This window comes from Rhinolophus hipposideros (genome assembly GCF_964194185.1).
Source record: "Rhinolophus hipposideros genome assembly, chromosome: 10".
Lineage (NCBI taxonomy): Eukaryota > Metazoa > Chordata > Mammalia > Chiroptera > Rhinolophidae > Rhinolophus > Rhinolophus hipposideros.
In genome coordinates this window covers 75,948,190-75,963,833 of record NC_138056.1, presented here as the reverse complement: position 1 = coordinate 75,963,833, position 15,644 = coordinate 75,948,190, and the positions used below count along the sequence as shown (strand labels likewise).

At 37.6% G+C, this 15,644-nt stretch overlaps 2 protein-coding genes across 3 annotated transcripts in view; one reads left to right on the top strand and one right to left on the bottom strand.

The window, feature by feature from the left end:
* LOC308503576 (protein MFI) overlaps positions 1-15,644 on the bottom strand; it is a gene marked incomplete at both ends in the record, with an annotated part of 111,351 nt that overhangs the window by 37,126 nt on the left and 58,581 nt on the right. The gene's annotated exons all lie outside the window — the stretch shown is intronic.
* ATM (ATM serine/threonine kinase) overlaps positions 1-15,644 on the top strand; it is a 122,049-nt gene that overhangs the window by 102,098 nt on the left and 4,307 nt on the right. For both annotated transcript variants that reach the window (XM_081062955.1, XM_081062954.1), the window contains 3 exons: positions 9,580-9,694; positions 11,491-11,554; positions 15,484-15,620. In XM_081062955.1, coding sequence (XP_080919081.1) covers positions 9,580-9,694; positions 11,491-11,554; positions 15,484-15,620 — 316 coding nt within the window. The remainder of the gene's footprint in view (positions 1-9,579; positions 9,695-11,490; positions 11,555-15,483; positions 15,621-15,644) is intronic.

Below are 15,644 nucleotides of genomic sequence, written 5' to 3'. Positions count from 1 at the left end.
GCATGGTGACAGTTAGCAGTCCAGTCTCATTCTTTTGCACGTGGCTATCCAATTCTCCCAGCACCATTTATTGAAGAGGTTGTCTTTTCTCCATTGTATGTTTTCAGCTTCTTTGTCAAAAATTATCTCTCCATGCTTTTCTGGGTTTATTTCTGGGTTCTCAGTTCTATTCCATTGGTCTATGTGTCTGTTTTTCTGCATTCAATTTGTTAGAATTTTGTTTAGGATTTTTGCATCTGTATTCATCAGAGATACTAGTTTGTAGTTTTCACTTTTTGTGTGTTATCCTTATATCAGGTTTTGGTATCAAGATAATGTTGGCCTCATAAAATGAGTTAGAGAGTACTGTCTCTTCTTCAATTTTTTGGAAGAGTTTGAGCAGGACAGGTATTAGATTCTCTTTGAAGGTTTGGTAGAATTCACTAGTGAGGCCATCTGGTCCTGGACTTTTGCTTTTGGGAAGGTTTTGGGTGACTGATTCAATTTCATTACTTGTGATCAGTCTCTTTAGATTTTACAATTCTTCCTGATTCAGCCTAGGAAGGCTATATGTTTCTAAGAACTTGTCCATTTCTTCTAGGTTATCAAATTTGGTGGCATATAGTCCTTCATAGTATTCTTGGATGATCCTTTGTATTTCTGTGGCATCCGTGATAACTTCCTCTCTTTCATTTCTGATTTTGTTTATTAGTGTCTTCTCTCTTTTTATCTTAGTGAATCTAGCCAAGGATTTGTCAATTTTACTAATCTTTTCAAAGACCCAGCTCTTTGTCATATTAATTTTTCCCAGCTCTTTGTTACATTAATCTATTGTCTTTTTGTTCTGTTTCATTAATTCTGCTCTGATTTTTATTATTTCCTTTCTTCTGCTGACCTTGGGTTTCATTTTTTTCTTCTTTTTCTAGTTCTTTAAGGTGTAACGTGAGGTTATTTATTTGGGACTTTTCTTGTTTCTTGAGATAGGCCTGTAATGATATAAATTTCCCTCTTAAAACTGCTTTTGCTGCATCCCAAATATTTTGGTAGGATGTTTTTCATTCTCATTTGTTTCAATGTAACTTTTGATCTCTCCTCTTTTTTCTTCTTTGACACAGTAATTTTTTAAAAGTATGTTGTTTAATCTCCACATATTTCTGGTTTTTCCTGCTTTCTTTGTGCAGTTGATATCCAATTTCAAAGCCTTGTGATCAGAGAATATGCTTGGTATGATTTCAGTCTTCTTAAATTTGCTGAGGCTAGTTTTATGTCCCAACATATGGTCTATCCTTGAAAATGTTCCATGTACACTAGAAAAAAATGTATAGTCTGATGTTTTAGGTTGAAGTGCTCTACAAATGTCAATTATGTCAGTTTCATCTAACATTTCACTTAGGCCTGCTATTTATTTATTTTCTGTTTGGGTGATCTCTCCATAGCTGTCAATGATGTATTTAGGTCCCCCTAGTATAATTGTGTTTTGGTCAATTTCTCCCTTTCAGTCTGTTAGAAGTTGCTTGGTATATTTCAGTGCTCCCTCATTGCAGGCATAAATATTGATGACTGTTATGTCTTCTTGTTGTATAGTCCCCTTTATCATTATGAAATGTCAATCTTTGTCTTTTGTTACCTTTTTCACCCTGAAGTTGGTTTCATCTGATATCAGTATGGCTATACCTGATTTTCTCTGGATATCATTTGCTTGGAGTGTCTATTTCCACCCTTTCACTTTGAGTCTATGTTTGTCCTTGTAGCCGAGATGTGTCTCTTAGAGACAGTATATGGTTGGGTTTAGTTTTTTGATCCAATCTGCTACTCTGTGCCTTTTTATTGGTGAGTTCAGTCCAGTTACATTTAGGGTGATTATTGATATGTGAGGATTTCCTATCATTCTATCTTTAGTTTTCTGATAAGACTGTGTCTCCATTGTTTCTTTGCCTTTTTGTAGTTGTCTATTATTTTTGTGTGATGGTATTCTATGATTTTTCCCTCTGTTTCTTTTTTTATAACAGTATAAATGTCAGTTCTGGAATTTTTACTTGAGTGGTTACCATTAAGTTTATGTAAAGGAAAGTTTGATATTTAGAGTATTCCATTTTCTTCAGCATGCTTACTTTCTCCATTTTCATATCTGGTTCAGGCCTTTACTCTCCCCACTTCTATGTTTTGGTTGGCACAAATTATCCCTATTGATGGTGGTCGAATAGCCTCCTTCCGTATTTCTTGTAGTGCAGGTCATGTGAGAAAATTCCCTCAGCTTCTGTAGGTCTAGAAAGTTTATTCCTCCTTCATATCTAAAGGATATCTTTGCTGGATACATTATTCTTGGCTTATAATTTCTGTCTTTCAATAGTTTGAATATTTGGTTCCACTCCTTCCTTGCTTGTAGAGTTTCTGCTGAGAAATCTGATGATAGTCTAATGGGCTTTCCTTTATAGGTTACTGTGTTCTTTTTACTGGCTGCCTTGAGGATTCTTTCTTTGTCATTGATTTTTGACAGCTTCAATACAATGTGCCTTGGAGAAGGCCGGTAATTAGGTGTTCTGTTTGCTTCTTGGATTCAAGAATCCAGTTCTTTCCACAAGTTTGGGAAGTTTCATCGACTATTTGTTTGAATATACTCTCTGCTCCCTTCTTCCTTTCTTCCTCTTCTGGTATGCCCATTATTCTTATATTGCTCTTTCTGATGGAGTCAGAAAATTCTTGTAGAATTTTTTCATGTCTTTTAAGTCTCAAGTCTCTTTCTTCTTCCATCCATGTCACTTCCAAATTTCTATCTTCCATGTCACTGATTCTTTCCTCCATCTGGTCAACTCTACTACCTAAGCTGGCTATTTCATGCTTCATTTCTTGTATTGAGTTCTTAATCTCCAGAAATTCTATTTGGTTCCTTTTTAAAATTTTAATCTCTTTGGTAAAGTGTTCTTTTTGTTCTTTGTGTTTCTGAGTTCATTGAACTGCCTGTCTCTGTTTTCTTGCATCTTGTTGAGTTTTTTAAGAACTACAGTCTTGAATTTTGTCATTTAAGTCATACATTTTCTTGTCTTAAAGTTCATTTTCTGGAGACTTTTCACTTTCTTTCTGAGCTGTCTTGTTGCCTTGGTTATTCATGGCAATTAATGGTTTATTATTTCTCTTCCTAGATATCTGCAGGAGTGGGTTCTGCAACAGGCTGATAGAAAGAGGTCTTTCTTTTGTTTTCCTGTAGGTATTTGGAGAATGTTATATTTTCTCTCTGACTGCAGCCTTTTATTCTCTCTCACACTGTAGTGCTATGTTTTCTCTGTACTATTCCAACTTCTCACACAATAGGGGGATTCCCTGGAAGGCGGGCTTCTCCTCTGTTAACAGTTCGCCTGGATCATAGGATGTTGCGTCCGTGTGGGGATGCAGAGAGCTTTTGAAGTTCCAAAGCTCTTCCTGCACCAGATTCAGAGCCCGTGTGTTTCAGCAGTTCTGTTTACTCCTGCAGGGATCTGCCCGGATAGGTGGGGACAGGGGCCGGGTGTGTTGTGAGAGATGGCCCAGAGCAATGGCGCGAACACCACCACAGCCTGTCCTGCTTCCACGGCCCCCCCCCCGCCCCCCGTTGCCAGAACTAATCGGGCTGTGAATCTGTGTCTGCAGACCACTGTTCTCAGAACTTCAAATACTCTGTTCTTTTGATCTGGCACTGCTACTGTTCCACTTCTAGCACTGGGCAGGTGGGGACGGGGCGAGCTCTGGGAGGCTAGGAACAGGGTGGCTAGGCTCAGTGCCTATGGCTTCCATTCTCTGCTGGGCAGTGAGGGCTTAACCCACTGTTTTCAGCCTTCTTCCCTCAGTCTATGCTCCAAGGTCTCTGCCTTGAGTGTTGGGTTCAGCTGTGTTATATGCTGTCCCCTCAGCCCTGTGGGCCATAAGTGGAGCCCTAGCAGTCCGAGCTCTTCTCTCTCCCATAGCTGCGGTAGTTAAGGAATGCACTGAGCTCAGAGCACTGAGCTAGGTCAGCGCCCTGCGCCCGTGCAGCCCCATCTCCACACTTCTCCTTTCCCTCCTCCCCTGCTTTTGCAGTTTGCCCACCTTTAGGTGATTTCAGTAGTGAGCCTTTTAGTCTTGCCTGTTTGCTGTGCAGGGAGTCCTTTGTGGAGTTATAGTTCAATTTGTTGTAAATTCCAGGATTTCCAGAGGCTCACCTCACACAGCGATCTTTATGATGTCACTCCTATTTTATTTATTTGTTTTTGTTTTTTAAATTTATTTTATTTTATTCATTTTATTTTATTTTATCTATAGTGGTACCTCAGTTTTTGAACTCCGTAAAGTTTATGGATTTATGTTATCATTAGATAATAAAATTCATGCTAAATTTGCACTTTTAGGGGTGGATTTTAAAGGTCTGGAACAGATTAATCCATTTTGAATTACTTCTATGGGGGAACTGCGCCTTGGTTTTCAAATGTTTCAGAACTCGAACTGTCTTCCAGAACGAATTATGTTCGAAAACCGAGGTACCACTGTATTTTATTTTATTTATCTTATTTTTATTTTTTATTTTTTTTACTTTATTAAAATTTTGTTTATTTAATTTTTTAATTTTTTAATTTTATTCATTTCATTTTATTCTATTTCATATTTTATTTGTTTTATTTTACTTACAGTGGTACCTCGGTTTTCGAATGTCTCTGTTGACGAACATTTCGGTTTACGAGAACTGTAAATTTTATGGATCTGTGGTATCATTAGATAGTAAAATTCATGCTAAATTTGCAGTTTTAGGGGTTGATTTTAAAGATCTGGAACAGATTAATCCATTTTGCATTACTTTCTATGGGGAAACTGTGCCTCAGTTTTCAAACATTTCAGAACTCCAGCAGTTCTGAAACTTGAACCTTGAAAACCAAGGTACCACTGTATTTTATTTTATTTTAATTTTTTTAATTTTTTATTTTTTTTTACTTTATTTTTTAATTTAATTTATTTTATTTTATTTCCTTTTATTCATTTTATTTTATTTTATTCTACTTTTTATTTACTTTATTTGTTTTATTTTTCGTTTTGTTTTATTTTTTAATTTGTTTTATATTTTTATTTTATTTTATTTTATTTACAGTGGTACCTCGGTTTTCAAACGTCTCTGTTGATGAATATTTCAATTTACAAACGCCATAAATTTTATGGCTCTATGGTGTCATTAGATAGTAAAATTCATGTTAAATTTGCAATTTAGAGGTTGATTTTAAAGGTCTGGAACGGATTAATCCATTTTGTATTACTTTCTATGGGGAAACTGCACCTTGGTTCTAGAACATTTCAGAACTCCAACAGTTCGAAACAGATTACGTTTGAAAACCGAGGTACCACTGTATTTTATTTTGTTTATTTTATTTATCTTATTTTATTTTTGTTTTTTTATTTATTTTTATTTTTTTTTATTTTTAGTTTACTTATTTTATTTCACTTTATTTCCTCTTATTTAATTTTATGTATTTTTAATTTAATTTAATTTTATTCTATTTTTTATTTTATTTACTTTATTTTTTATTTTTTTATTTTATTTTGTTTTATTTTATTTTTATTTTTATTTAACTTATTTTATTTATTTTAGTTTTTACTTTGTATTCATTTCATTTCATTTTATTTTATTTACAGTGATACCTCGGTTTATGAACATTGTAAATTTTATGGATCTCTAGAATCATTAGATAGTAAAAGTCATGCTAAATTTGCAGTTTTGGGGGTTGATTTTAAAGGTCTGAAATGGATTAATCCATTTTGCATTACTTTGTATGGGGGAACTGTGCCTCGGTTTTCGAACGTTTCAGAACTCCAATGGTGGTTTTCCGGTTTATATTTGAAAACCGAGGTACCAGTGTATTTTATTTTATTTATTTATTTATTTTTTTAATGTTTATTTATTTTGTTTTATTTGTTTTATTTTATTTATTTTACTTTTTATTTTTTATAGTGTTTTATTTATTTTATTTTTTCATTTTACTTTATTTTTTTACCCAGTCTTATATTATATTAAAATAGATCGGGTCTTATATTAATTTTTGCTCCAAAAGACTCATTAGAGCTGATGGTCCAGCTAGGTCTTATTTTCTGGGAAACACAGTATACAGGAGGGCAAAAAGTTGAGCATAATGACGGAGATGTAGACCTTTCAGCAAATAAGTCATTGGGCTGGAGAAGGTTCTGATCTTATACATCAGCCTTAATAAAGAGGAGTAAGGATAGAATCATAAGGAATACCAGCGTTGAAAAGGCTCAGTCAGAAAAACAACATGAGGAATAACCAAGAAGTCATGGAAACTAGAAGGTTTCCATGGAAGGTTACCTTGGAAACCAATGGAGGAAAAATTTTCATGAAGGAAGTCCTCAGTAATATCCGATACAGAAAGACCAGATAAGATGAATGCTAATAACAGGCCTTTGAATTTAACAGTTAATCAATCTTGGAAGCCTAGGAAGTCATCTTTGGATAGAATGAATAAGTGAGATTGTGAAAAGGCAATGGGCATTGAAGATGTTTAGATTAAGAATGTGGAATTGATCTGCAAGAAGTTTAGAAGGAAAGGGAAAGGTAGGAGAGAAATTTGCTACCATCTGAGAGATGAGAAGATGAGAGACACACATATACGTTTGATCCTTTTGTTTTAAGAGTTTAATAAGAGAGGCATGAACATGTTAGGTATTGATAAGATAAAGGAAGGAGACCAAGATAATTAGTAGCAAGGGAAATTATATAGTATGTGAGGGAGTAGAGTTGGCTTCACATTGGTGGCATGTCAGCTTTTCTGCTAGAGAGGAGGAAAGCATGAGGGCTAATAGGAAAGTCTAAAACTAGAGGGGAAAGAATCTTTGCCATTCTGTTTTTTTCTGAGAAATAGAAAGCATGTGGGTTTGCTAAGAATTGGAGGGATGGTAATAACCTTAAAACTACAATAAAATTCTAAAACAGGTGCCATGGATATGAGACCAAGAGTCATAGAAAGGAATAAGTAAAAGACGTGCCAAGCAGTTGAAGGGTCACTTTCCTAAGGGGATAATCCTAATTTGTAGTGGAGCCAATAGTGTCATCATGTTTTCTTCCAGCAGTCTTCAACACCCTTGGAGTTTAATTTTTTGTTTGAAATGGTAGGTTTGGAGGGGCAAGGGAACAAGATTTCAGGTACTAGTGAGAATAATCAGCCTTGCAGTCTATACTCTGAAATGAGTAGGGAAGAGAGGCTAGTAGACTAGAAATCTCAGTGAGTTTGAAGACTGTTTAATAAGTGTGTAGAGGTGAAGAGGTTTCGATTAGAATATAGAACTTAAGATTCCTAAGAAAGTGTAGTTTTAGGAAATTATAAATTCTACAGTGTAATCCATATAAGTGGTTTGCTAAGAGAAGGTAAAGTTGAATTTCATTAGAACAGAGAAGATCAAGGGTTTTATATGGTTTTCCCCCAGAGTGAATTCCAGAGTTGGGACAGAAAGGAAGTTTGTGAGCTAGGCTTATACCAACGTTCACTGAATTCAGGAGAATGTCTTAGAGGTTGGCGTATAATAATGAGAATGGGTGGGGTTGTTAGAGCCAGAAGATGGGAACCTCAATAAAAGTGAGATTTTGCATGAGAATGAAAAGGCAGTGGTCTGGAAGCTGCAAAGTTGAGATAAGAGTATGGTAACCTCTGTCTAAGCCATGCTGAAAGCATCTAAAAATAGGGAAGGATAAATTGGTACTATTTGGTATTATATGCTAACGCTGAACTGGTGTATCTCTTCTGACCCAGCAGTTGCACTGCAATAGAACTACACACATAGTTATAAGCATGTTCATAGGACTGTTTATAATAGCCCAAACACCCATCGTAAATAGAATGGATGAATAAATTAGTGTTTTCATAAAATGGAATACTATGTAACAGTGAGATTGAATGAATTATAGCTACAGACAACATGGAAGCCTCTCACAAATATAATACTAAGTGAAAAAATCCATACAAAAGAGTACATACTATATAATTCCATTTATGTAAAATGCAGAACCTGGTAAAATTAATCTACTGTGTTAGAAGTCAGGATAGCGCTAACCCTTTGAAGAGGTTAGTAGAGAGGTGGTTGGTAGTGGTTGGTAGAGAGGTGAAGAGGGGCTTCTAGAGTGCTGGTTACATGGTCTGTTCACTGTGTAATTCTCAACAAGCCATACACTTGATGATTTGTACAGTTTTCTGTGTTTATCTCTTTGGTTATCTGTTCCTGCATGACAAACCACCCGAAAATTTAGTAGCTTAAAACTATAATTGTTATCGCTCATAATCTGTAGGTTGACTGGGCTCAGCTGAGAAGGTCTCACTTAGGATCTTTCATGCAGTTGCAGTCAGCAGCTGGGGCTGGAGTCATCTTAAGACGCAACTGTGCCAGCGTCCAAAATGGCTTCTTCCCTTCCCTGTGTGATGCTTCAGTGCTCTTCCTCACGTGGCCTCTGTCCAGCAGAGTAACCTGGACTTCTTACACAGCATCTCAGGGCTCTGAGAGGAAGGAAGTGGAAGTTAAGGGCCATGCCTGCAACTAGCACAATGTCACTTCCACTTAATTCTGTGAATCACAGTGTCATAGGGCCCTCCAGATTCTCCCTTCTTTCTGGTCCTCTAATAGCAATATGTTCAACCATCTCACTGGATCCCTCCTTGTTTGTATTTTCCAACCATTTTCCCTTTCAACCCACCCCGTGGTGTCACTGGAAACCATGTGGAGAGCCTGGACTTCCAGCCTCACCCAGCTGTAGCAAGGAGCCCCCTTTCCCCTTGGACTTCAGTGGAAGCCAAGTGGGGAATCTGGTCTTCTATCTCCACTTAGTAGTAACAAGGTGGCAACTCCCAAAACCAGCAGAATTTTACTGTTTGAATGTTTACAGTTTTGAATGTTTACAGTTTGATTTCATTTATATAACATACTTGAAATGACAAAATTATAAAAATGGAGAACAGATTAGTGATTGTTGAAAGAATGGGGGGCAGAGGAGGTAGGCCATGGGAGGAAGGAGGGTGTAGCTGTAAAAGGGTGGCATGGGGAATCCTTGTGGTGACACAAATATTCTGTATCTTGACTGCATCAATGTCAATATCCTGGTTGTAATGTACTGTAGTTTTGCAAGATGCTACTATTGGGGGGAAATGATAAAAGGTATGTGGGAGGTTCTTTGTGCTTTATATCTTATAACTGCATGTGAAATCTATAATTATCTCAAAAAGTTTCCCTTAACAAAAATTTTATAACTATAAATGTGTGTGTTAATATAAATTGTGTTTGTGTATGTGTGTGTGTGTGTGTGTATATATAATCTCCTCTGCATTTTAAATTCTTCCCATGACTACTTCATTTTTTACAATCACCCTTTAATCTGGATTTCTCTAATTATGTCAAGAAGTAGTTATGTTTTTTTGAGGTGGCTCTCCTAGACAGTGGTGGAGATGAGGAAAGCAGGCAGCGCAGAAATAGAATAAACGACTGTGTGTTGTTGTAATACTGATAGGTTACAGGACGAACTGTTTGGCGCCTCTACAAAGCCCATGTGCCAGTCGCAGGGAGCTCAGTCAGCTGTGGAGCCTTCTAACCTTGCTGTATTTTTCACTTTAGGAGTTGCTTTCGAACAGGGTAAAATCCTTCCTACCCCTGAAACAGTTCCTTTCAGACTCACCAGAGATATTGTGGATGGGATGGGCATTACTGGTGTGGAAGGTGTCTTCAGAAGGTAAGTGATACAAGCTAAACTAGGGCAGATGATTTTTGGTGCAGAATTGTTTGGATTATTGATTTCTGTAGACTGTAGAATTCATTGCTCGATTTCTATTCCAGTGCTTTGCCAGTACTAAGGAAAAGACCCTGGGTAAAAACAGTAATAGTTTGCCCTTCTTTCTGTTTACCTGGGACCTCGCCCAGGATAACACACAGGCTGTCCTTCCTAACCTCCTCCGGAAGTAGAAGCAGCTTGCCTTCACCTTTAGCTGACTTCCTGTTTACTGCTCACAACTCCCGGTGGGCGTATGAACTGTCCTAAAGGCTCATGACCCAGTGTTAGCGCCTGAGGTTCCCTGGTGTTTCCCAGCCTAGGTCTGGGTACTCACTTTCTAATGGGGCAGGTTCTAGTCCAGGTAAACTAATAATTAATGATTCAAAGAACTATTTCATACTATTGTGTTATTCTTATAAATGATAAGCTTATATTTGCATACATGTTTTTTTTTTTATTAAAGTATAGTTGACATACCATATTAGTTTCAAGTGTTAAACATAGGGTTTCAGCATTTGTGTACCTTGCTATGCGATCACTATGATAAACTTAGCAGCCAGGTCACCATACAAAGTTATTACGATGTTATTGATTACATTCCTTGTGCTGTGATAAAAGGTATGTGGGAGGCTCTTTCTGTTTTATATCATAACTGCATGTGAAATCTATAATTATATCAAAAAGTTTCCCTTAACAAAAATTTTATAACTATAAATGTGTGTGTATATAAATTGTGTGTGTATACATATATGTACATGTATGTGTATGTATATATAATCTCCTCTGCATTTTAAATAAGTCACATTCCTGTGACTTATTTATTTTATAAATGGAAACTTGTACCTCTTAATCCCCTCCACTCTGGCAACCATAAGTCTGTTCCCTGCATCTACCGTGTTTCCCGAAAAATAAGACCTGTTTTTTTCTATAATATAAGACTGGGTCTTATCTAACAATATAAGACTAGGTCTTATATTAATTTTTGCTCCAAAAGACGCATTAGAGCTCATTGTCTGGCTAGGTCTTATTTTCGGGGAAACACAGTATGAGTCTGTTTCTGTTTTGTTCGTTTTGATTTTTTAGACTCTACATATAAGTGAAATCATATGGTATTTGTCTGTATCTGACTTGTTTCACTAGTATGATACCCTCTGGGTCTATAACCGCTTTTGTTGCTGTTGCCTGGGGAGACACATCCCCCAAAAAAACTGTTGCTAAGACTGATGTCAAAGAGTTTACTGCCTAGATTTTCTTCTAGGGGTTTTATGGTTTCCAGTCTTTATTTAAGTCTTTACTCCATTTTGAGTTTATGTTTTTATATGGTGTAAGAAAGTGGTCCTGTTTTATTTTTGGAAAGTATCTGTCCAGTTTTCCCAGTACCATTTATTGAAGAGGCTGTCTTTTCCCCATTGTATATTATTGCCTCCTTTGTAATAGATTAAGTGACCGTGTAAGTGTGGTTTATTTCTGGGTTCCCTGTTCTGTTCCATTTACATATATATTTGCATTCATTTCAGAAATATCTACTGAAAGCCCACTCTGCCAAGTTCTCTGCTGTTTGACATATTACATAATTTGGGAATTATTAACAAGAATAGTCTCAGCATGCTACACATGAAGATAGATATCGGATGGATGGATGGATGGATGGATGGATGGATGGATGGATGGATGGATGGATGGATGGATGGGATGGATGGGATGGATGGATAAAACATTGATGTGTAACAAAATCCTTATTTATGGTGTGTTTGTAGATGCTGTGAGAAAACCATGCAAGTTATGAGAAACTCGCAGGAAACCCTGTTAACCATTGTAGAGGTAAAGTATGTTATAAGGAAAACTTTATTTCTCTACCTGATACACTGTGTCTTGTTAGGAAGTCACTGATTTGAGGATCAGTGCTTCATTTTAATGTGATGAAATAATACTGGGCAGCAGGAGGGGAGAGGGTAGCACCCATCGGTAAATCATGATTTAGAAATGCCTCCAGGCCCCTCAATTTTCTTACAGTGTTACAGCATAATAAGTAATCTCTAGTCTTTAATACATAAATCAGCACTTTTACATCTTAGATGTCTTGTATGGGTGGTATTGTTTTCAGAATGGATTCCATTGGTGTTTTAAGAGAAATCACTAAATTACCTCCTTTTCCCCTGCTCAAGTTCAGAACCATTTAGTCAGACAGACGAAGATCGAAGTCGACATTGTTAGTGGAGGAACAAGGCTGAGAAGTGAGGGCCAAACTGGTGCTTCCTCAGTGCCTCTCAGCTCTCTCAACCCTGGGACAGCCCACTGAATCAGGGTTCCGGCCTGCAGAGCATACACTCTTCATTGGGCCCACTGCCTCATGTTGAACAGGGCAGAAAGGGAGGGAAGTCAACCATATTTCCAGTACTTACGACCTTAGCTCTACCAGGCAAGAATTGTGTACCTAGGGCAGTCACTCACCACCCTGGGAAAGGGTGTGTGTGGCAAGAGATCGGGAGTGTTTCCTGCACAGGGAAACCTGGGAAACAGAGTATAGACATGCCCCCTTACATGCTTCAGCTTTTTGTTCCTTTAACCTGGCGGTGCTGGACCTGACTGCGCTTTTAGTATCACCTGTAACTACTTTTAAAAAATATTGATGCTGACCAAATTCAAACCAACTTTCTAGGGATGCAGCAGGAACATTTGCATTTTTTAAAAGCTCTCCTGTGCAGCCAGGGTGGGGAATCACTGTCTTAATTCACTGGTATTAACCATTAAGTCTGTGATCAACAAGGGTGGGGCTCTCCCTTGGAGGGTGAAATTAACAGGCTGTTAGAGTGGTCCTGTGTCATCGTGAACCAGGGGCCTTTTTATAGATCTTTGGACTGCTGGTGGCAGTAGAGATTTTTGCTGCAAAGGGGGTACTGAGATGGATCCCAGTAGTATGTTGATAAATTTAAATACAAGGCTGTGCTGTTCCCAAGGCTGAATAAAAATGCATTCCCCTTTCTATTTCAAATTATGTTCATATATGTCATTTCTTACAGTTTGCAATTGGTTCAGCAGTAAGACTAAATGATAATCCAGACACCTCACTAATTTAGAAATTAAAATCTAAAATCGGATTATCTTGCCTTTTTTGCATTTAAGACAAAAAGTCCAAGCTTTTCAAATTAATTTAAGATCCAAGTTTAACATATTCCCCAGTATTTGACTCTGCTTAGTATCAGTCAGTCAGAAGGATATTTTTATGGCTGCTATGGTAGATAGGTGGAGGTTCCTTCAGTAGCTATATCCTGAGTTAATACTTGGCTGGAAGAGGGTAGTTCCTTTAAGGCCTCAGAAGTTTTATGAGTTGAATGCCAAATTGCTCATGAGCTTAATTCTTTAAATAGTGGTAGGATACCAAATTAGAAAAGTAACAGTAGCCAGATCACCTAGAGGTTCCCACACCATTATAAGAACTTTAGATTTTACTGAGTGAGATGGAAACTGTTGGAGGGTTTTAAGCCTGAGAAGTGATTTGCATCTCCGCCCACAATAACTGTGTCACTTAAAAGCTCACCTTTTAATGCTTTGTGTAGTTTACACTCACCTATCCAGTGTCTCTGAAAATCTGTCCAAATTGCCTGAAATCATTTGACGTGGTTGTCCCAGTCTTCAAGAGTAGTTTGGCACTTGAGCTTACTGAAAACTTGTTTCTTCAGCTTTGGGAGGGCGTGTCTCAATAGCAGCGTAGGTGTCAATGCTGTGGAACGCCATTCCAGGTGTCCATCTTGTACTCATTACTTTTCCTCTGTTAGGTTTCATTGAGCCACAGTCAGTGTCTCTGATCTAAAAACAGTTAAAGCATCTCCTCACTTTGTAAATCCCTCTGTAAGAGCACCTTGTCTTGGGTGCATTTCACTTTCCCTCTCAGTATACTTCTCTCCTGGTCTTCACATCACTTGTTCTTCTTCTTAACAGACCATTCTATCCTCCAAGACTGACAAAGTTCTAAGGAAATATCTTTCTATCTCAGTGGTTCTTAGCCAAGGGCAATTTTGTCCCCTAAAGGATAGTTGGCAATGTCTGAAGACATTTTTTGTTGTCAAAAATTTGGGGGGATGGGGAGATTCAGATACTATTGACATTTAGTGGCTTTAGGCCAGGGAGGCCACTAAACGTCCTGTGTACAGGACTGGCCTACAGTAAAGAAGTACCCAGCCCCAAAATGTCAGTAGTGACAAGACTGAAAAACCCTGCTCTGGCTTAACCAGTCTATATTCCTTTATTGTTTTCATTCAGCCACTTCTGTTCTAATAGTAAGATTATAGTATATTTTTTGAATTACTGGTTCTTCCTTGATTCTAGAATTTACAAATATAATTCCTAACAGAAGCCCTTGGGTTTAAAATAATTTGTGTTCTTTCTCTACTTCAACCCAAGAAGACTGTATATGATCTCTTTATAATTGAGGCTTCTAATGTTTTCATTAGTTGACTAATATTAGGTTGGTGCAAAAGTAATGCGGTTTCTACAGTTATTTTTAACCTGTTAAATCTCAATTACTTTTGCACCAACCTAATAAATATACTTCGCTTTTGTGGGTGAAACTGGTTTGGATCTCTGAAATCTAAAGCTCAACTTGAAGTCATATAGGAATCCTGAACAAACCATATACATTTAGTCAGTCCCTCCACAGTTTTTAATGGCCCTGGAGGACACTCAAAATAGCTGAAACAGATGACCAGATTAGGGTACTGCTGATCTAGTACATCTCCTGGAATTAAACACACAATGCTAACGGCATTTTGTAGTCCCAGCCTGCAGACCTACTGCAGACCTACGGTGAAGGCAGCAGCAAAAACGAGTTCTAACTTTATAATGCTGGAATATCCTGCAGTATCACTCGTCCCTGGAATTGAGCCTTCACTTATTATTAAGACCTGTCTGGTAAGCATTTGCTAAGTTTAGTTTAAAATTCTGTGCTTATAATACCAGAGACAATTAGTTTAGAATTGCCAAGGACAAACATCCCTTGGCAATTTAGAACATTTGGATACAAAAATGAATCCAAAGAGCTTTGAATAACATCATGAGGTCTCACTTACTAAAATTTAAGACCTAAAGCCACTTGCTCTGTCCATGCCAGTTATTTTGGTATTCAAATTCTACTCCATATATATCTCAAGGTGCCAACCACAGCACTAGACCTTGGGTTTTGACGAGCTTTCAACAAATTGCAGCCTTTTTCTTTCCATGCAAAGTTGGAACTAATTGAGTGAAAAAGAGCCCTAGAAATAGGATAGAGATCCAAATGTCAGGTGTATTAATGATAAAACTGTTGGAGAACATGGCTCAGGAATGAGTTCCACATAGGCTTGCCACTGCTGTCCAACTCCCACAATAGCCCACCTGAAGGAGAACTGGGCCTGCAGAGCAAATGCCCTTTTCCAGGACTGGACTGGTTAAGAGAGAGAAAAGGAAAGGAAGTGACTAGTGCTTGTCTCCTTTTAATAGAATAGTTTCAGCCAGGCAGGAAACATGAGTCAGAGGTTGTCATCGCCCCCAACCATGGAGGAAGAATGAATTCAGAATGGGATAAGAAGTCCAGAGCATTATACTAGTAGTTTCCTCCATATGGAAACAGGAAGTGTGTGCAGTAAGTTTGTCCCTCCCCCCAGTCAACTGCCATGTGACTGGCCTCTGTTATTTTTCTAATTCTGGTCTACTGTTTCTAAATACATCATCAAAATACACATTGTTTTTCTAATACCTATGTTCTCTCTATCTAGGTCCTCCTGTATGACCCTCTCTTTGACTGGACCATGAATCCTTTGAAAGCTTTGTATTTACAGCAAAGGCTAGAAGATGAAACTGAGCTCCACTCGACCCCAAAAGCAGATGACCAGGAATGCAAACGAAATCTCAGGTGAGCAGTATTTTAGGAAGGACC